Source organism: Xiphias gladius, chromosome 21, assembly GCF_016859285.1.
Source record: "Xiphias gladius isolate SHS-SW01 ecotype Sanya breed wild chromosome 21, ASM1685928v1, whole genome shotgun sequence".
In the NCBI taxonomy this organism is placed as follows: domain Eukaryota; kingdom Metazoa; phylum Chordata; class Actinopteri; order Istiophoriformes; family Xiphiidae; genus Xiphias; species Xiphias gladius.
Window position 1 is genome coordinate 20,443,714 of NC_053420.1, and position 21,116 is coordinate 20,464,829.

General features: G+C 40.0%; 2 protein-coding genes across 8 annotated transcripts in view; both read right to left on the reverse strand.

The window, feature by feature from the left end:
- tfeb (transcription factor EB) overlaps positions 1–14,176 on the reverse strand; it is a 33,310-nt gene extending 19,134 nt beyond the window's left edge. For 2 of the 7 annotated variants that reach the window (XM_040159516.1, XM_040159514.1), the window contains exon 1: positions 14,071–14,176. The gene's annotated coding sequence lies outside the window, so the exon portion shown is untranslated. Of the gene's footprint in view, positions 1–1,747; positions 2,135–8,852; positions 8,897–14,070 lie in introns of those variants that run through there. The other 5 variants (XM_040159517.1, XM_040159513.1, XM_040159515.1 and 2 more) reach the window with 4 other exon arrangements.
- Positions 14,177–15,336: 1,160 nt separating this feature from the next.
- On the reverse strand, positions 15,337–20,367 carry tmem183a (transmembrane protein 183A). The gene is made up of 8 exons (XM_040158511.1): positions 20,146–20,367; positions 19,707–19,796; positions 19,447–19,617; positions 19,178–19,337; positions 18,571–18,751; positions 18,016–18,096; positions 17,736–17,891; positions 15,337–16,654 (listed from the first exon to the last, which is right to left on the reverse strand). Exons 1-8 carry the CDS (start codon positions 20,207–20,209, stop codon positions 16,469–16,471), a joined length of 1,089 nt encoding a protein of 362 aa, XP_040014445.1. The 5' UTR covers positions 20,210–20,367; the 3' UTR covers positions 15,337–16,468.
- Positions 20,368–21,116: the final 749 nt, after the last annotated feature.

Consider the following 21,116-nt stretch of genomic DNA (forward strand, 5'->3'; position numbering starts at 1 on the left):
GGGAAGCAACAGACCATGGTTAGATGCACTGAGAGGATATTCTCAACTGTTTCACGATTTATCTCGTAATTCTATCACATGAGACACCTTTGATTCAGTTGATTAGCTTTGTTTTCTCCTACAGTAAATTGCTGTGGCTCTTCTGCAGCTGATTTTTGGCCAACATGGTGTCAAGTTTGTTGAGGGCTTATGGCACATATCTTGTTTTAGCTATTTCAACACCTCCATTTTTCAAATGAGTAGAGGTTCAAGCATGTTCTCGTAGAAGGTTTCTATAATTAGAGTAATTGACAAATAGACTAATTGAGTTGTGCACACAAGTAATATTCAAAACACTGCATCCTCTTCCTTTTGTTATATATTTTATCACGGTTGAGGTTAAGAGTTGGATGCGTGACATCTGCTATAAAATAGTCAGTGTCGTTATTTAGTCCTCTAGCAAAATTGAGGTGGACAGAAACTTTGGTGTAATGTCTCCAAAAATCCTTTGGTATAAGTTCATCTGAATGAATCATCACAACTCATTATCACTGTGTGTGAATCACTATGCTTATCTTGCTCTAAACACAGTCTATATATAGCTGGCCAAGAGAGACCCTTGCGCAGAGTGAATCTGTCAACTCAGCCCTGCTTACCTCAGGTCACTGTTTTACAGATCATACAGAGGATAGTGATGTAAAAATAATGTATTGAGGAAAGGACAAAAATAGGTTATCAGCACAAACACACTTTCAGCTATATCTTATCAAAGTACAACACAATGAAATACAGGAAAGACAATAGACCAGCATCATCAATAATAACCACAATGCATCACTTCCCCTTTCCTTCCATCAGTTTTCACAACTCCCAGTTTTGTCAGGGGTGAAGCAACTTCCTCTGCAGGCAACCCAGGAAAAGAACAAAAGCTCTTTGTGATACCACAGTCTCTAGGACTGAGGCATGCTTTAGGTATAAATCTTTGCTTGTTTTGATTTCGATAGCCATTCAAATGCAATGCTTGAAAAATTAAAAGAAAAACTCTAAAATAAAGTAAGTGTTGTCTAATGTGAAATCAGCAGGCTATTCCCGGTCTAACCAAAATGGTTAGACACAAACAAGACCATCTGGTACACACACAAGTCATATGCAGATCATGTAGCAAAACAAACTCATGCACATACAGATATTCATTCTCAGATCTTCAGAAATACATTTAGTCAACCTGTGATATTGCAGTTGTAGTACAGCAGGCCTCCAAACACAAAAGATCTCTCAACACTCTGGCCACAGTTTACAATTTCTATTTCTTAGATTTCTTCTGGTATACAAACAAACTGTTGTATTTTATGTAGTAACTTTCATTGTCTCCCCACCAGACTGGCACACAATCAGTACCATCTCCATGCCTCCACTTAGCTGCACGTAACCAATCATACATTGCTAAAAGATGAAGTAATGACTCTAGATCCAATTTTTCTGTTTTTGAAGGGTCAAACTGTATGTATAGCAATCAATCAGTTTACTCCTAACAGCAATTTAAGGAATGCTTTTTCTGCTGCTGCTACTGCATCTATTAAATACATGATACTAAAATCACTTCACACAAAATCTGCTCAGACATTTTCAGTTTGATTTCTGGATCAGCGGTAAATCAGCATGAATGAGGCTCAGACTGAACGGTTTCCTGCAGCCAGCCAGGCAGCGAGAAACACTGATACTGTTATAGGACTATACTGCATAGAGTATAGTATGAACTTTTTCTTACCAGCAACTCTCCAACTATCCCAAAGACAACATTGCATATCCAAGAAATAGCTGCTCATCCACGTGTTAATGTGCACACTCTCTGACAGGGACAGACAGTTGTCTGCTGACTGGGCTAGACCAACTACTGCATACATATGCTGGTTCACTGGTTGTGCTGCCACTCCTTCCTCCACCAGTCGAGTTACAGTAGGCTGAGTGACATTCACTATTAGTCACCTTCCTCCCTCTCTCAAACTACGAGCTCAGCTTCCAATTTCTCCTCCTCCTCCTCCTCCTCCTCTTCCCTTAAATTAGCCTGAATGCCGTAGCCTGGGTCAACAACAAGGAGAGCCCTGTGTCCAGCAAACTCCTCTCTCTCTTGTTCTCTTTCTCTCTAATCTGGAACTCCTCCTTCAGTCCAGCCTACTTCTTAAGCCAGTCCACTGCATTTGCATACAGTAACACTTACCAATGTGCGTGCATAAACACCAGAACCCGTGAGGCAATTACTTTTTTTGTCTGCCAGGTCATGGTGTGTGTTTTTTTCTGGACTATGAGGCAGTGAATCAGCTTATTTACTTCTTTAATTGCACTCCCACAAACTGTCATCCTGCCACACGCATGCAAATGCAGACACAAATCTGAGCGCTTAGACAACGTAAGATTTAACAAGCCTGCAAGCACAGTTATGAAGATAGTAAATAACAGCACATTCATTGTCATAGATAATCTGTGTTCATTAGTTAGTAATCACCCACTCATGCCTTGTCATAATAAAAAGACATATTCCATCGTTATCATTAAGAGAAATTCCCGGCCACTGCATTGTTATGGGAAAATGAATGGGTGTAGAAAAATACAAAAAAAATGAATACACATTGAAAAATATGCATAGTTGAACCAACCACAGAGCTCTGGATCACAGCAGGAATCTAATAACTGACGCAAATTTATCTTGATAGACATCACAATTGTGGCATTGTGCAGGTGATAAAACAAGGGACACTATTTTTTCAAATAAAAAAAAGATCATTTTAAAGCATTGAGATACTACAGTGCAGTGCAACACATGGTTTTGTAACTTTCACAATTAAAACATTACAGAATATCGTTGCATTTCAGTGAGCACATCAAACAATGAAATATTATGAATCCAGGGCTATGTGTAGCTACACATGAATGCTGAACTGTATGCAAATTATGCAGGGCTTTCGTTCCATCTGGTTGTGTTATATGTACGCATGATGTTCACTTATAAAAATCATGAGCTGTCAATTGCATACTTTTCAGCTGAGGTGGAGCTGTAGAACAGTATGTTTACTTCCCAGCAATTGGCTGTTCTCTACAAACCCTGCAGCAGGCTGGTGAGTTAAAATAAAACTTCCTCTGAAAAAGTGCTGTGAGATTTGTTTACAAGAAATAGTAGTCACAATGTGAATCAGTTCTCCGTACCACTCCTCTGTGGTTTTGCACTCATTCTCATGTATGCACATGCAAAAACACTCACAAATGCAAAATAGTGTCTCAAACAGACATACTTAATAAAACATATACACACCAGCAAATCCTTTCAACGACAGACAACCAACTAAACAAACAACAGGATCTTTGACAGGCTCTTTAAAGCAGCCTCCTAGTGGTGAGATCATGCCTGTTAGCAAATAATTTCACTTCAGAATGTGGAAATGCTGTACATACAAGTGTCAAAAATAAGGGAGAATATGATAAAGGTTTGAGGGCAAAACTTTTCTAAAAAGTTTTTAAGTAAGCGATCAGCGCAGGTAGCTTATCGTCTGTCATACCTCCTTATGAGGTGAAAGGACTCTGATTTCTACTGTTTTTAAGCCCAAAAATGGTACGTATCACTGAACAAATTCCTCCTTGTTAGTCCTTAATGTGAGCTCAACTAATTTAAACAAGAATTCAGAGTGACCAGCTTTAAAATCAATGAGCAAATCAATCTGCATCTGCCTCTGGTTGTTCCACATACAGTATGGCCATACAAGTATACTGTAAAGGCCACATGCAGGATATCCACTATAACCAGCAGCTTGATTGAATGACACTCTTTGCATGATGTTTGTTCGGTATTGGGAAGTGGAGTATTGCCATGTTATTAAAACCTTCATTTCTTTCCAGTTTGGAGAGTATGTAGTAGGCATATTTTCCAGTAGCTCCCACTGTTAAGTTTTGCAATTTTAAAATATCAACCCATTTTTCTGTCAGTGAAAAGAGTATTTGTTTGTTGCAGTTTGACAGCTCTAAAAATTGCAAAAGATGCCTAAAGCGGGGAGACAAAGAAGATCAATTACTTGGAGATACTGCTGCTAACGATAGCATAACAATGGCGGACATCTCTATTCTGGCCCAACACAGGTCGGTGCTTGTCGCAGACCTCAAGTCCTCTTTCCGAACTCTGGACACAAAACTTGAGAAGATCCAAGCTACAGTTTTTAGACAGGAACAGCAGATCACTCCCTTGGAAACACACATGGAGGATGCCAACCAATGCTTAGCACATCTCAATTCCACTTGCTCTATCCTAGCTCAAGACAACAAGAGGCTATAATCTAAACTTTACAATTTGGAAGATCCAGGAGTCAAAACATCCGCACTGTGGGCTTACCTGAGTCGATAGAAGGTCCACACCCAACCAATTTTTTCCCTCAGATGCTTATTGATGTCTTTGGCAGCCAAACAAATCCTTCACCTCCTGAATTAGACAGAGCCTACTGGAGCCTTGCGCCCAAACCCAGACCACGGGACAAACCGCACCCGGTCATCATTCGCTTCCACCGTTATCAGATGAAAGGCCTAGTTATGCATGAGGCTCATAAATGTGGCAATCTGGAGCACAATAGCCACAAAATCAGATTTTATGATTTTTTTCAGAGTCTGCCAACTTCCTCCAGACCTTCCAGGAGGATTTGGCGCTTTCAACTTAATGTATCAGCCAATTGTTGGCTACATCTATTGGTCTGAGGCTGTTGGACTGCAGAGGGATAAACGTACATGTATATTCTGGTCGCTGTTCTGGTCGTACATGTCATCAGATTAATTTTTCATATGGTGTGAAGAAGCAAGAATTGCAACAGTTACTCTTGGCTCTAACCGGACTTTTGTATCGGCTACCCCGCTAGCTTGATTGTATCTCCATTCCACTGAGAAAAGATGCTGAGACTGTCTGACAGAAATGGGACTTACTTCGTCCGCTCAGTGAGTATGCAACAGACTGTGATTTTCTATTGTTTTGACCGGTCACCAAGTGATCTTTTCAATTTCAGTATAACTTAAGGTGACAAGGACTTCTGCAGGTGATTCTGGTTGGAAGGAAATTGGTCATGTCAATTTCACAAAAAATTTGCTTTAAACTATTTTTCCCTGTTTACTGCTCTGTTAACTGATCTGCTCTAGACCCATATAAATCCGTCATAACAGGGTTGATTTTGGTTTTTGTTTTCGCGGGAATACAGTGGAGATTGGAAGTTAATGGATTGGTTGAAATGGTCTCTACATGATGAGATAATGTTCTTTCAAGTTTGCTTTTGCGGGACACGAGAGGAGGGGTAAAGTGACCATTGGTTTGGTTATAGTTTTTTTCTCTAGTTTTTTTTTGCCTTCCTGTCTTTATGTTTTCTCTTTGCAGTTTGTTTATTCTGTTCTGTTGTGTATCTTTTCTCGTCAGAGCAACTAATTTCATCCCGTTAATAGCATAGTGAGGCTTTGCTGCCTTTTCACTTCTTACAGACCCTTTATAGATCTAAATGGCCAGCAATCTCGATTTTATTAGCTGGAATGTCAAGGGACTGAATCATCCAGTAAAAAAGGAATAACGTTTTGGCTCACCTTAAGCAGTTGAGGGCAGGGGTGGCATTTTCTTCAAGAGACCCACCTGCACAATGCTGATCTGTGGCATCTAGGCAATAGATGGTCAGGGCAGCTTATTCATTCTCAGTTTGGGCTCAACGCTTGGGGTACAGCTATTCTCATTAATAGGAATATATTAAAAAAAAACATCCTATTCTATCTCAGATAAAAATGGGCATTTTATTATTGCTTCAGGAAAACTTTACGGCAAGGCTGTGACGCAAAGTCAGATGATGTTTTCTTTTTTTACAAATTTTTCTCCCAGCTCCATGATTTGATCTCACACTTGTTAATTCTCAGAAGGTATTTCAACTCTTTTTTGGATGCAGTCCTAGACCACTCCTACCTCAAATCCACCTCTCTTAGTATATCTGCCAGGCTCATTAAATCTTTTCTTGTAGATTACAGTCTTTTTGACCCATGGCATTTTTTACACCCTACAGGTAGAGAATACTCCTTTTTCTCTCACGTTCACCAGACCTATAACCACCTGGACTACTTTTTTATAGTGTTCTCCCTAATTTAGATCATGTTCCTATCAAAGTATCGTAATATCAGACCATTCACCTCTTTTTGTTGAACTAACTTTCCCAAATTTGAATTTTACAGGGTAGCACTGGAAATTAGACACACTGTTGTTGAATGATGAGCACTTTATTGCCCATATTTCAACTCAGATTAATTTTTCTTAAGTATTAGAGTAACTGGCATTGTCTTCAGTAAAACCAAATGGGAAGCCATGAAAGCATACATAAGAAGAGAAGTGATTTCTTTTGGTGCATTAAAAAAGAAATGCTTGAGGCAGAAAAAAAATCCAAAAAAAAAAAAAATCGACATTTCTAATCAAATTTTAAGTTTAGAGAAATAACATGCTAACTCTCTCCATCAGATTCAGGACCAACACGCTATCCGACTCAAAAGGAGAGATACTGCCTGGGAGTGAGACGGAGAGGACATTATGCTGTGTTTGAAACTTGAAAAAAATCAGTCACTCCACTCAAAAGTCAGTGAATAGGTTCTATAAAGTACTGGGCTCTTTTCTATTCTTTTTTTGAAAAACCTGAGACTTTCATCTCTGAGTAACTGCTACTGACTATTTCCATTATACTTCAACTATTTATTTATTATTTTGTATTTTTGTTTGTTTTTTTTTAATTAATTTACACTTTTTTTTTAGTATTGTGGGTTTTATTTTTTTATTTATCTATTTAATTCTCTTTGTAACTTCCATATGCAACCTTTTTGGTCATTGTCATTTGTGAGTTAATTATGTGTCTGTTTGTGCAGGTTTGAGCCATAAGCTTGTGTCTATCATATGTCAGTGGGATGCCTGGGGTTGGGATAAAAGGAAAAATGTAATTTGTTCAAGATGTTTGTTTGTACTGTTCCACACTGACATTCAATAAATAAACCTTGGGGGGGGGGACTTTGTCTCAGGCCTTGATCTTCCATCTCTGTATGTAAACAGACTATTAATACCCCTCCATCCATACTCTCCTATATGCCCTCCATCCTGTGTCCATGAATGCTGATACACAAACATTGCTATCAAAGTGCCACTCAGCTAATTGTGCCTATCACTACAGAGGAGAACACTAGCCAGCATGGTTCAGCGGTGCCCAACTAACAAGCATCCCTTGTTTGTACACAAAGCATTCACCAGTAGGCAGGCTCCAGTTCTCATAGTGCCCGCAGTGTATTTACTGGGTTATTTTGGTCCAGGGGCAGGACCCCTCCAGGCCCTCAGCTTATTGGTTGGGAAAGCTGTGTTCCTGTCAAGTCTGGCCAGTCATAAGGCATATGTGTAGGAGGGGAAATCATTAACCAAGACAGTTTTGTACTCTTTTGACAATGGCCTATGGAGGAGGCCGGACCCAAACACACATATGCACACACACATACGTCCACACACACACAAACACACCCCCCAAGACCCTCTTTACTTGTCCGGCGGGCAAGTTTCCCATCATTTACTCCATCCGTTGCCATTGTTGCAAGAAGGCTGCAAACAAATACTACATAAATAGACCATCATTGTAGCTCTATTGAAAGTGTCAAACGACTGTGCTGATATGTCTGAGTGAAGTCTGACCCAGCTATGCTAACCTTAGGCTATCTATCTGTTAGTAGGACAAACAGTGCTGTCAATATACCAGACAAGTTATGGGTAGTGTTGCAGATGATTAGTCTGCCTTTAAATCATTTAAACGTGGATTTGCACACAAAATTTCGAATGTTTTTCTAAAACTTTGTTTGTATGATATATACTCTGTATCTGAAGCTATATGATGCTGCTGACACTGAGTGAAATAATCAAACAACATGCCATTTTTAATGGTCTCACATCAAATGGAAATATTGTAGATATATCACTCTTCATTTTATACACATTATCCTCTACATCAGCCTTAAATATTTGGTATCTTTTCAAATAAAGTTCTGTAAGTTTAAACAATCCTAGGTTAAAAAATGGTGAGTTTGCAGTGGGTCCAGCATGACACTGCTGTCAATATTCACTTTTCTCAGACTTGTTTTCAATTCAAATAATTTATCCATTACATCATGTGACCCAAGGTGACCTCAAGTTGTGTGCATGAGTATGTAACCTCCTTTTGTGGTTTAACGATACATATCACCAGCTATCTCTGATGACATTAACCAAATAAAAGGATGAATAATGATGAATGAATAAAATTGATTACAATCCCATGGATCTTTGTATTGTTCCTCCATAACTTTGAAAACTTCGCACAAATAAATGGTAGTTGATTTACAAACCGAAAAATACACTAGGATCTAGTGTTGATGTATTACATGGGCTGCTATGAATGGATGTCCCAATCACATTGCACTTATCCACCAGATGTTTATTTTTCACTCTATTTTTATTCTGAGCATATAAATTATCTGTCATTAATACTGAGTAAACAAAAGTGGGGATCTATGAGTGTGCTTGTTTGTCATAGAGAGAGAGCAGTGAAGTAATCAGCCAACCAGCCACACAGCATTTCTTTTTGGATGGGTGAGAGTCACCATGTGCGGGGAGATGGAATGGAAGGCATTTGGGAGATGAGTTGGAAGATAAGGCACACACATACACGCACACAATTAATTCCACTACAGCCGTCACACCACAAAACCTGATTCTTTACAAATCTTTCCATTCCCCCTCACTCTCATTCTCATTATCCCTCTTTCTCCCATTCTCCTTCTCCAACTTTCATCCTCAGTGTGTTGACAAGCTGAAAACTAATTACCATTAAGTATGAAGAATTTGGCTGCCTTTGACCTCTTCAGACTTCTGAGAGGAAAAGAGAGAAAGAACTACAGAGAGAAAGGGGGAAGACAAGGTAATAAAGAGAGGACAGGAACAATGGAAAACACGGGGAGAGTTCAAGGACAGGTCAAGAGGGTGATAATCAATTAGATAAGCTTAAAAAAGAACTTCGTAACTGTATGTGTGTGTGTGTGTGTGTGTGTGTGTGTGTGTGTGTGTGTGTGTGTGTGTGTGTGTGTGTGTGTGTGTGTGTGTGGGTGCAGGATCAGCATTCGTTTCTTGTCCTCTGACCAAATATGGGGACAGTTCTTGATTAAACAGTGCAGACAAAGGAAAACGGTGTCTCTATACACAGATTCACAGACAAAAGCTTATACAGCGTATCACTGAATTTTTACTACAAATGATTCCGCTAAAGACTGTGACTAACCCTGTGACTAACAAAGACGAGAAAGAAACCGTCTATTAAAAATGTCAATAAGTTTTGGCTGCGTACAGTGCTGACGTTTTCAACATTACTAATCCTAACAAATAAGAGCCCTTCTAAAAACTGTTCAAGGAAAGAAGATGCCTGCTATTGACTGAAGGAGACTCCCTTGAGTTCTTCAGCTGAGCAGTGATATCACACAGGTTTAAAGTGATAATCTCCACTAGGACAGTTTCACTTCTGCTATAATGAAGTTCAGTATTGATCAAGGCCAATTTAATACTTTCCCCTCTCTCAACCAAAGTTGTCATGTCACTTAATGCAAAAAGTATTTGTAACAACAGCACATGTTCTTGCTGATTTTCAAAGTGCAAAAGGTTAGATTCCTTCTCTTTCCTCCTGGCAGTTGACAAACATCTGTTTGCCAACTGCCAATAAATAGCTTTGTGATTTGACTGAGGGTCGTAAATACTACTTGGTAACACAGACTAGTTCCTAGACTACTGCAATGAGACCCTGAAATACAGCATGTTTTAGATCAGGTCATCTTACAATGGAAACATTGAAACTGAAACACATGCATAGTGTGATACAAAAAAAGCAAACGAAAAGAAAGTTGGAGGGGGCAGAGAGTGGCATTACTAATAATCTGTGTATGTTATGAAAGGCTGACAAGGTGAAAATCATAATGTTTTCAAGAATGTCAATTTTCACCAGCCTAGACTTGAAACCTGAAACAGGCATTTTAAAATGAAGTTTGCTGAGATGAAAAAGGGTGGTTTAGTATAGTTAATGCACAAAAAGATGCATTTTCAAATTTGTATGCATAAGTGTGAGCAATCTTAAAGAAAGAAATGGGTTTAGAGGCTGTATTCAAGAATGTCAACAGTGGAAGCAGACTCGAGATTAAAAGGGGAGGCTGTTCCACAGTCTATGGGTCTGATCCTCATTTACTTCAGCAAACAAACAGCCAGCAGCTTCAGGTCCTATGACATACGGCAATACAGAGAAAACACTGGTGATGCAGGACATCAGAGACATTTGAAGGGGCAAAGGTATTAAGAATCTGAACTGAATCTGATATAATCAAACAGTAAGTGCTTATATTTGATTCTGAACGGAAAGCCAAGTGTCTTCAAGATAAGTGGAAGGAAATACTGTACTTCTCAATGATCAAGAGGAACCATGAAGAGCTATGTAACCTAAAATGGGGCCCTATGTGAGCCCAAAAGAGCTACCACCTTTTGTATCCTAAGGAGGATAACAAATTGTCCATCTCAACTGAGGTTGACACTATAAAAAGGTAAAAACCAGTCCACGTACTCTGGCATTAATACCAGCCACATACTGAAGACAATCATTAAGTCATGGTCTACCTAATCACAGGCAAACATAAGATCCTTAAGACGAATAAAAGTTGCACAATCATGTCATGAATCATCAGTGGGTCTTTCAACATCCTCATATGAGCTCATTTCTCTTTCTATAGGAAAAATTGAAACCAGTCAGAAGTTGATCAAAACAACAAGTCCTCCAACCTACAGGAACATATAGGTCATTTGTCTCTGCTCTTAATTCAACCCATAGATGTGTGCTGTATTGTATCGTAGCATTTTGTCACAATCAAATTAAGTGTGGTGCTTGGGAACAGTTAAGTCTATATTTCTAAAAAGCACAGCAGAGATGACTGCTCAACATCTATAGTAGGGGATAAAAGTATAACTCTGTCACATTTATTGTGAATCTCTGAGAGAGCTGAAGTTGCAGAGAGCTACAACCACGAACTACAGATGATCCCTGCAGTTCATACTAACAAGCAAATTGTCCAAACACACACAACAGGGCAGCTGCAGTGTGTGCTTCACAGATGCGGCTGAGACGCCATTCTTTCAGATAAAAGAGTGACTGCGCTAGGCAATCACTACTGTCTGTCAGTCACAAGAGGATATGAAACAGTGGAATGGCAATAAGATGAGGAAGTGGAGTCACACATTCAGTAGATGCTCTAAAACGTCCCACCCACACTCAACTCTGATAGATCATGGGTCATGTTGTCACATAGCACATGCCAAGCTGTCATTCCTGTGGATTTCTAGAAAAAGTCCAAATGTCAGTGACAAACTCATATTGTGGTTTGGTCTTGTGTTTGTCTTTTTTTTATTTTTATTTTTAAGGGAAACCCAGTATACCACAGAGACAGTTCCTCATATGCCTTTTCCTGAATCATGTCACGAAACGGAGAGAAAACTGTCCAGGTCACAGGAGAGCTGTCCATATGGCAAACGGATGAAGCTGTGTTTACGCACAACTAACACTCTCTCACACTAGGGAACATCCACTGAGCATTTGCCAGTGTGCCTGTGTGTATTAGTGTGTGTGTGTGTGTGTGTGTGTGTGTGTGTGTGTGTGTGTGTGTTTGTACATGTGTGTGTGTATGTGTGTTTTCCTCTGTGTGTGTTTGTGTGTGTGTGTGTGTGTGTCTGTCCGTACGGCTGCGTCTGTTTACCTGAAGAAAATTAACCCTATCGCCAACACTTTCAAGTGGACATGAGTCCAATGAGGCTGAAAATACAACCCACACAACACTTTTCCATATACACAGCACACACAGGGCGCAATGCTTGTGCTTTTTTTTGGACTTTTGTGACAAGGCGATCAGGCTGTATATGTCACATATTCGGACACAAACATACACTAATGAACACAAGTCAGAGCATTAGGATCTTGATTAGAACAAGCAGTCAAAGTGATCACCGTTCCTGTTAGGTTTTAGTGCTTGAAACTCGACTCTGTTTTCCTTTGTTGGCCATCTGAGCAGGTTGCAGCTGTGCTATTGGGGAGAGAGTGCAATCACTTTGTCAGGCGTCAGTGCTGCTCCAAATACTGGCCAGTGACCTCCGACCTTGCTGACAGTCACCTCACAGCTCGGCGTGTTTACTGACCCCTGATCTTTCATACAGTGTGCACTCCGTAACCCCACTGACTCCTCCATGTTCATGTTCTGTCCCATTCTCAACCTTGCCTCAGCACTATACACACTTGTTGTTCTAATAATCAGAAAGGAAGCGAGTGCAGTGCAGGTAAAGGTCAGCACAGCTAGACTTACACAGCTGGTTATTATGTAAAAATATAGTCTCATCAGTAAATATTACTTTGACACTGTTAATTAACAGGCAGCAGACACATCTAGAGTAATGTTCTAGGAATTTTTTTTTTCGTCTAAAGGGAAATTTCTCAGAAATGCACTAAGAATGAAAGTAGACAAATCATGAACGTACAGTAAGCTTGCAAAAAATTGTGTACTCGTCAGTTACAAGCTATCAGACCTATTGTGACCGACCTCTCCGCTCTGACCTTTGAGTCTTATTGTGTTCTCTGGAGAATGGTTTGGTTGATCCCAGAGATCAGGCAGAGAGTTCAGGGGTCAGCGAACAGGGTCTAATGTCAAGCACTTTGTTGGTGTTACGTAAGGTAGCCCACATACTCTAAGGAGACATGTAGGGCGGCCTACTAGATGGATTTCTATATAAAAATACAGTCAAATAGTTTGTCCATAGTCTACAGTAAATCCTGCGGTTCCTTCTAAAATTATAACGGGTATATCGCATATGTCATTATTGGAATAACATAATGGCACTGCATTAGTGGTCAGCAACTAGCATAACAAACTGTACCCTCCATTCCACATGCAGGCTCACTAATAATAAACACGCGGTATGTAAATAAAGACCCCTCTGCGGAGAGGGGGCAAAGGGGAGAATAAGTAATCGGTGGTGCCTTCATTATTTCTGTGTTGGCAACATGCAGGACTGTCAAGGAAAGTACTTGAATAAGCAGCAGAGTATTACAGTCTGTAGAATTAGTCACAGCTTATACATAGAAGCATGCCCCCAGGGCTGAGGTGTTGTTACTGATACCAGCCTGGCTGCTGCTTATAAATGGCAAGCTGGGCAGCTCCTGGCAGAGACTCGCAGATGACAGTAAAAGGGGGAAAAGTGGTGCAATATGGTCTAACTCTAACTCAGTGGGTCCTGAAGTAGTATCAGTGTCCCTGTCAAAAAGGCAAACAGCAGAACTTCAGAGCTATTCTTTTTCCATACTATCGTGTTATTCTATTTTAGAAAGATTATTATTGTGTATCAACATGCACTTTAAAATATCTGAGAAAATAAACGAATAAACTATAAGCGAACTGAAAATGGCATCTGAACGTAAGCATTTGAAAATGTACTGAATGTCTATTGTGTTCTTTATGTTCTTTATGTCCTATTGCCCAAGTCAAATTTCCTCTCAGGGACAATAAAGTATATCTTATCTTATCTTACACGTCTCGGTCTTTCTACAATTATTCCATTCAGATTCATAATGAAGTTCTCAGGCGCTGGAGACAAAAACAAACAAACAAATAAATAAATGGTGCTCAATGGTGCACTGTGATTGTGATGCTTGCAGCCCGTATGTCAAGTTTTAGGACACAGTACGGCTGTAAAGCGTGCACAGCTACAGGGCTTGTCTGGCAGACAGGCAGAAATATTTATTTAACAATCTGGAAATGACTTCACAACACTCAACTTAAAAGTACAGGACAGTGCTGCCTTAAATTTCCGTCCTTTGATAATTCGGCGACAATTCGTTTCAAAGTCAATAAATCGTAAAACGCTGCACGTAAAGCGGAAAATGCGCACTTAAGGCTCCGACTCGCCGGGCTTTCAGGGGTGTTGGTGTTTTCGCAGACGCTAAATTTCGGTGGCGATGGTGGAATATGACTTACCCGCTCTGAAGGTCAGACAGTACGAAGTAAAGAGTCGGGTTCAAGAAAAGTGCGTGCCCACTTCTCCTCACACGCTCTGATAATAGCGAACCTGCCAGGCGCTACCAGAGGCGCGGGCTGGGGCTGGGGGGGGGGGGTCGTGATTAAGAAAAACCCTGCAGTGTTTCAAGTTTCTCTGTATTTCCACGGGCGGCTACGGCGTGTGCAACCACTGGGACCTCGGAGGTTAATTTGTTTTCGTTTTGACGGTCGAGATGTTGTCACAACTCGGAGCGTCCGCGGTCACCTGTGCCACCACCAATGGCAAAGCGCAAGGGGGCTTGTGGGAAACGTAGTTTTCTCACATCCTCCGCAGACTGCGTTATTTTGAGGCCATGAAGTGGTGCATGTTGACAGCAAGCAGAGTTTTAAAGAGTTCCTCCAACCTCCCAGACGAACACGACTAATGGGAGCGAACTTCATCTTTATTATTTTTTCTGGTCTGCAATTGAGATGCTTCTTTCAGTCTATTTCTATATTTTTGCTTCAGGTTTACATATTTATGTCCCATTTAGTCTAAACCCTATTAAGTTTCAAGGGTAATAGATCAGTGTTAGGATACACTGGTTAGTCTGCCTTATTATTATGTACTATTTGTGAAACCCTGTGCAATACAATGTGAACCAATAATATCCGATGAGTGACTAGTCCCTGCAAGTATACATTTTGACCTGGTGACCTGGTATTACTGAGGCCAGTTTGTGATTTCTGTATTAGCTTCCTCACCTTCTTTTATCATAGGGTCCACATATAGTTGCTCCAGCTTTAATTCCCAACTTCACATTTCAGCCTGTTTAATACTGTACTGACATTGCACTGCAGGTATGGGTGTATCCCCATGATTTTAAAGACCACCTAATGTGGGTGATATTGTGACTGCAGTCTGCATTGCAGGGTTGCGAATTGTCTAGTTCTCAATGTGTCATGACCTTTTCTCACTGGGCAGAAAATATATAGAATGTTAAAGGGTACGGGTATACTCAAAGCATGATAAGCATTCTTACAATTATAGAGATGTGAGGGAAGGCCTTGTATTATCCAGTTACAAGACATCAAGAAAACTAACTACTGATATGAGGAGAATGGATGACTGGGGTGTTCAGCACAGGTAGTACCAAGTATTACCACCAGTGGGAAGCAAAAATGACTAATGACATTTATGTACATGTACATTTCATGACATAAGACCAGAGGCATTTATCATTGGCAGTTTCGGTTTTTATTTCAGTGCAGCAAGTTTGTCTATCAGTGGAACTCTCATCTGATAAAACTAGACCTCCCACTAATACAATCAACTGCTGGTAACCAAAACATCCAACTGTCTTCTGTTATGGAATCCTGCAATCAACTATCTTTTATTTATAGAAGTGTAAACTTTAGGTGGCTGATCTAATGTTTTTTTTTTCCCTTCACAATATATGTATATGTGCAAATCAATCCATGTTAAACGATTTTACCTGTGTCTGATGAATGGATAAATCAATGTCAATTGTAACTCTCTTTCCCTCCATAGCACTCAATCAAGCATGTGATTGGTAAGATTCTACTAACATTCAATACGCACAGGACAGACCACTTTAAACGCTTTGAGCCATTCAAAGCTGAGACTGAGATTCCAGAGATGGCAGCGGGGGTCATGGCTAAACATAATCAGCAGGAGACAATCAAGATGTTTTTAGCCATGAAACACAAAAAAAAAAAAAAAAAAAAAAAAACAAGAAACACTGCTCAAATCAGCAGATGATTGAATGACGTCTGAAGTAAATCATCTCTTTGGCCCCTTCAGTGTAGAGCAGTGTCATTAATATTCACATAATACTAAGTGAGGCTGCCATGAAAATGAAATACATCCAGAAAAAAAATATGGTTTTAAAAGAGTAATACCACTAGGTTGGTACAACATTGTCAAAATTCAAACCAATGCAAAATCAAGATATTTTAGAGTAACTTTCAAGTGAACATAAAGGAGACTATGGTGAGGCAGTACAAATGTTCGACGGAGTTTTAAAAACTCTTCTTTAAAATGTGTCACACATGTAGGTTCAACATGCAACTATGTTTGAACCTGTGGTTCCAAATACACATTCCTCTCTGCAATGTGTGTAGGGTTGGGCAATGTATCAATCAACTACCAATGTCACTATGGTGACTTGTATAAACATAATAAGCACAGTGTCCCTAGGAATAATGCTCATATAGGACAAGTCTGCAGTTCACAATTTACATCCGATTCAAGTGCAGGAAGAACTTAATAACACTATCAATATAATTCTTCTGTTTGGTGAGAGGAATGAAATTAACAGCCGGGGTCAGCAGGAAGTGACGGTCTGCTGCAGCAGGAACCGAGGGGACAAGACTCCTATGTGGAGGGTACATAGGGGTACTGTGGATGCCACCAGTCCATGAGCCTCACACTGTGTACAGGATCCAAAACCACCTGGGTCCCGCCCTGATCCCCCCTCTTCTTCCCCCGCTGGAGTGGTGAGTCATGGAACACCAGACGAACACGGTGGTGGCGCATGTCTGTGCTGACATTGATTGTGAACTATGAGAAAGACAGCAACAGACCAGTGTGGATTAGGAGAAGAGTTAAGGAGCTAATACTGGGTGCACAAGTTCATTTTCTCATCAGTCTGTGATCAGACGGAGAAGACATTATAAGCTAATACTGTCTATTTTCAAACATAATAAAAATATATTAGTTAGCATATCTTTAACAAACATACTGCTAGTAGGTGGAGACATTCTCGATGTCTTTCTAACATGATTCACCTAAGACTTCACTTCTCTGTCTTCATTGATATTGAGCTTTTATGGGGCTGCGATGAAGACCTGCAAACTCTTAGAGTGTAACTTATATAAAAACAACTTCCTGCTCCCTAGGAGTCACCTGAACTAAACTTCTTAAAGGAGTTGTTATCTAGCTTGTCCCTGTGTTCTCACTAGTTAACCCCTCACCAATCTTTGGCCTTGTTCTATCACATTTCAAGCTCATCTCAAGAAACTTGACACAGATCCCTTAAAACCCAAGCAACTTTTACCAAACTAAAAAGCTTCCTTTCCTTTCTAAATTCTTAGAGGAAGGCATTTGTGAACCGCTAACAGATAAGTCACAGAGTACCAATCTGATGTTTGATCAAATTATAGCAGATAAAGATCTGCTAATATCCTCTTAACCTTCTTATGGCCACAGATACTGGGCAGGGTTCTATCCTGGTTCTGCCTGATCTCTCAGCACTACCCTGATACAGCCAATTCAACAACAGCAACTGAAAATCTAAGGAATCATTTGAGATTCAAAAGTCACTACTCTTACTTTTTACTTAAACAGTTTTTACATTATCATACAACATGGAAAGCTCTATCAAATCTTTAGCATTACTTAACTGTGGTGTTTCCAGGGACTGATAGCAGAGTTGGAGATTGGATCATTAAATAAAACCAAAATAACCCACAGGTTAGTTGTGTATGCCACAGCCTTTTCTCATTTAGGCACTACACAGTTACTTTCACTCAGTAAAAACTGTCTTAATGAAGTATATTCAGATTTAAAATGTTAACGGTAGAAATAAAACCCATCAACATTTGCAAATAGTTTAAAAAATGGACAACCTAGTGGTACTAACCAGGGTCAGTGTCATGCCCATGACCACAGGAGTGAAGATGAAGTTGAGTGTGGTGACCTGAAGCACATAGCAGTCAGAATCCGGGTTTGTGTGGACATCTTCGTATTGTCTGGGCAAGAGCAGGGACTTGGCACAACCATTCTTACTGTGCCCGTGCTGCGATGGAGAAAGAAAACAAAACATAAACATGACAGTAGGAGCCAGAACGGGCTTCTATCAGTTTGTTATGAAGCTAGTATATTGGGAAAGTAATGTAACTGGTTTTTAGGAAGCCCTTTACCTGCTTTATAAACTTGAAGTTGAACTCCCACAATGCCTCTGGTCGAGTTCCTGACACCCTTTTGACCCAGAACAGTAAACACTACAACAAAAAAAGTTAAGCATATAAAACAGCGGTTACTACAATGCAAGGCTGGGAGGTCAGTTTTATGTCTTAACAAACGTACAGGAATGTTTGTTTCTGATCTATTTCCAAAACAGAGAAATGGGAAATGAGAAAATGTATTTTCTGTTTAACCTCAAACTGTCTACAATTGGTTGAGAGTAGAGTTTTTTTAGTCCAAACAAACAGATCAACTTAGTCTGGCTCTCCAAGGGCTACCTTGCTTCATTAAGTCTAAAACTGCCCAGGCAACTGGTGTCTATATAGGCTTGATTAAAATTGACTTTTTCTCTCCAGTCATGAAGACATTCACATGAAAAAGGCAGAGACCTTACATTTGAGCCAATCACATGCAACATGCAATCAGATCAGGGAAAGGAAAAGAAAAAAAAACTCTTAGCTCTACATCCCTATAGCTACACAATGAATACAGTAACACATCTGATCCTTTACCTTGGAATTGAGCAAGGTTGTGGGCGTGGATTCTGGCAGGGCAGGGATTTTGGAGACACGTGAGCTGAAGGGCTCATACAAATGGAAAAGGGAGCGAATGACGCGGGCCCGTAGACAGTGCATCATGTGAATGGAGTCAGGCTGGAGACGAAACGGCAGATCAGCATCAATCCTGTAGTGTCTTTGAAAAAGACAGATGGAATAGGGGGAGGGAAAGATTACATGTTGTCAAGATATATGTCAGTTTACTTCATTACTTTGCAAATTTATTGGACCACATTCAAGACATTTTATCTTTTCTCACACATTGCTAAAAATAGATAAGGTCCTCAGTTTGACAATAAATCATGAACTTTACATGTACATTATTCTCAATTCTAAGAAATTTTGTATTATTTATGCACCGTTTCAAAAACTAAGTAAAATACAATGGGTAGCATAGCGACTCAGGTTTTATTTCCAGTTGCACTTGCAAGAACCCTTGGACTTTGAGTGAATCAGCAAATTAGCCTTAGACTGAATAGATGAATCATTCAAAATTGCCTTCAGTTCACCACTTGGTGAAAATAACTGAAGCGAACGCTGTTGATCGATAAAACCACCTCACCTTCTGTACAGCCTGGTCCAAAAAGCTGCAGTGCATGTGACTGTCCAGGCATTCCTACAGATTAGAGCGAATTTGCACACATCCTCAGGCCGAATATAGGAGGAGAGCACTAACCAAATATCCACTGGATACTCCTCCCCATCAATGCTCTCACTGCTCTCTGTGAAGAAAACATGTAAACATCACAGTAAATAACCAGGAAATCTTCAGTCCTGCTTGTTCACCTCATTCGTCCATTAATGTACCCAAGAAGAAATTACAAATAATACCCTTTCTCCTCTTAGTTTTCTTCTTGCGGGCTGCTTTAGTTTCATTTTCTCCATCTTCTTCGGGGTCCAGGTCATCACTGCTGTCCAAAGGATCTGTTTTGACACTAACTGCAGAAGAGAGGACTTCCTCTACAGCACCCTGAGATGCTTCCAGGCCGCAGAGTAATTTTACTAGAAAGAACATACAATACTAAATTAAGCACCTGGATTACCCTTTTTCAGACAAGGTCAAGTGAGACTGTACGCCATAACAGGTTTACCTTCTTTTGCAACTGCATTTGCAACAGCCTTTTTCACTCTCCCCGACTTCACAACGGCTGGGTCGGCATCAGCATAATCAGCAACGGTCACTAGGAAAACACAGCATCATATTTTCGAATAATTATACTGTTTAGGAGACATTTGTCTTTAAAACAAATAAGCAAAGCCGACTATCATCACTACTTACACTAAGTTATAGATACAACCCATCTGTCAAGACTTTAGCAGTACATTAAAGCGCTAGCTAATATTAAAAAAAAAAAAAATGTGCCCGTAGAAAGAACTCATTTCTAATATAATGTAGTATAACATTTGAGTTAAATAACTCATATTCCACTTTGTAAAATGAAGGGGTAAACTATTTCAATTCCAGCCGACTATGGAGTGCTAACAGTGGACGGGCTAGCTTCCTGGCTGGCTAATATAAACGTAACCTACCTGATTCCGAACAAACGTCCCCGGCCCTAAATTTCAGCCGTTTTCGGTTCCCTTTCTTGGGCATGTCGACACCAATGATCTGCGAACGCTTAACGGGAATGCGAGTCCTGCCATGTCTCTATGGCAAGCTGAGGTAGAGAGAAAGAAAGAAAAATTATAGAGAAATTGAAAAATGTTCCGCCAGGATCTTCAGCCATCATGGAATGACGTATTGTTGCAAGTAACGCGAGATAATCGTTGTCGGTTGTTTTTTTTTCTTTTTCGTCCGTTGCTTTACTACCATCTGCAGGTACATACCAATATTTCAACGATTTCTCTAGATCAAACGTGTAGAAAAGTGAGTCTGTTCCATTATATTTATCAGTTGAAGGGTTATTTTTATGTTTTTATATATTATCTTGTTATGAGAATAAAAGAAAGCGGCTTGTGGTGCTTATTAAACTCAGGTGCTGGTACTAAACAGAGGTGTTATTCTGTAAAGAATGCAGCCAAAGATATATGGTTGTCTATATGTGAAAAACAACCCCTTATATGGAGGCGGCATGACAATTTGAAAAAACGTCCTTGGGTGGTGTATAGTGTCTTGTCTTTTTTCTACCTCTTTTTCTACAGATAAGTCGTTAAATAGGGAGAGTCAATCATGTCCAGAGTGAAATGTCCGTACGAGGGAGGCACATACCCGAGGAGGGACTGAGGTCTCAGCCAATAAGAAGATGGCCGTGCCGACAATGTTATTTACAGTGTTTAAACCTGATATCTGCTGGACCAGGGAGAGAATAGACACTCAGACTTGGTGAACTGATGTGAATGCTGTATGCTTGTCAGGGATGCATAGTCTGGTCCAGAGCTCTGTAAGCAACCTCAATCTTTAAGGCACTGCTGTATTTTAATAAATAGATGTGAATTCAATTTTTTGCGTCCTGCATACTTCACTAAACGAATGCGCAAGTCCTGATGTTTTGAAGGATGGA

Coding starts and splice junctions, on each gene's coding strand:
- tmem183a (XM_040158511.1), bottom strand. CDS start 20,209: ATGCCCAAGAAAGGGAACCGAAAACGGCTGAAATTTAGGGCCGGGGAC. Junction 19,797..20,145: donor GGACGTTTGTTCGGAATCAG/GTAGGTTACGTT, acceptor GTGTTTTCCTAG/TGACCGTTGCTGATTATGCT. Junction 16,655..17,735: donor TGGGCATGACACTGACCCTG/GTTAGTACCACT, acceptor TCTTTCTCATAG/TTCACAATCAATGTCAGCAC.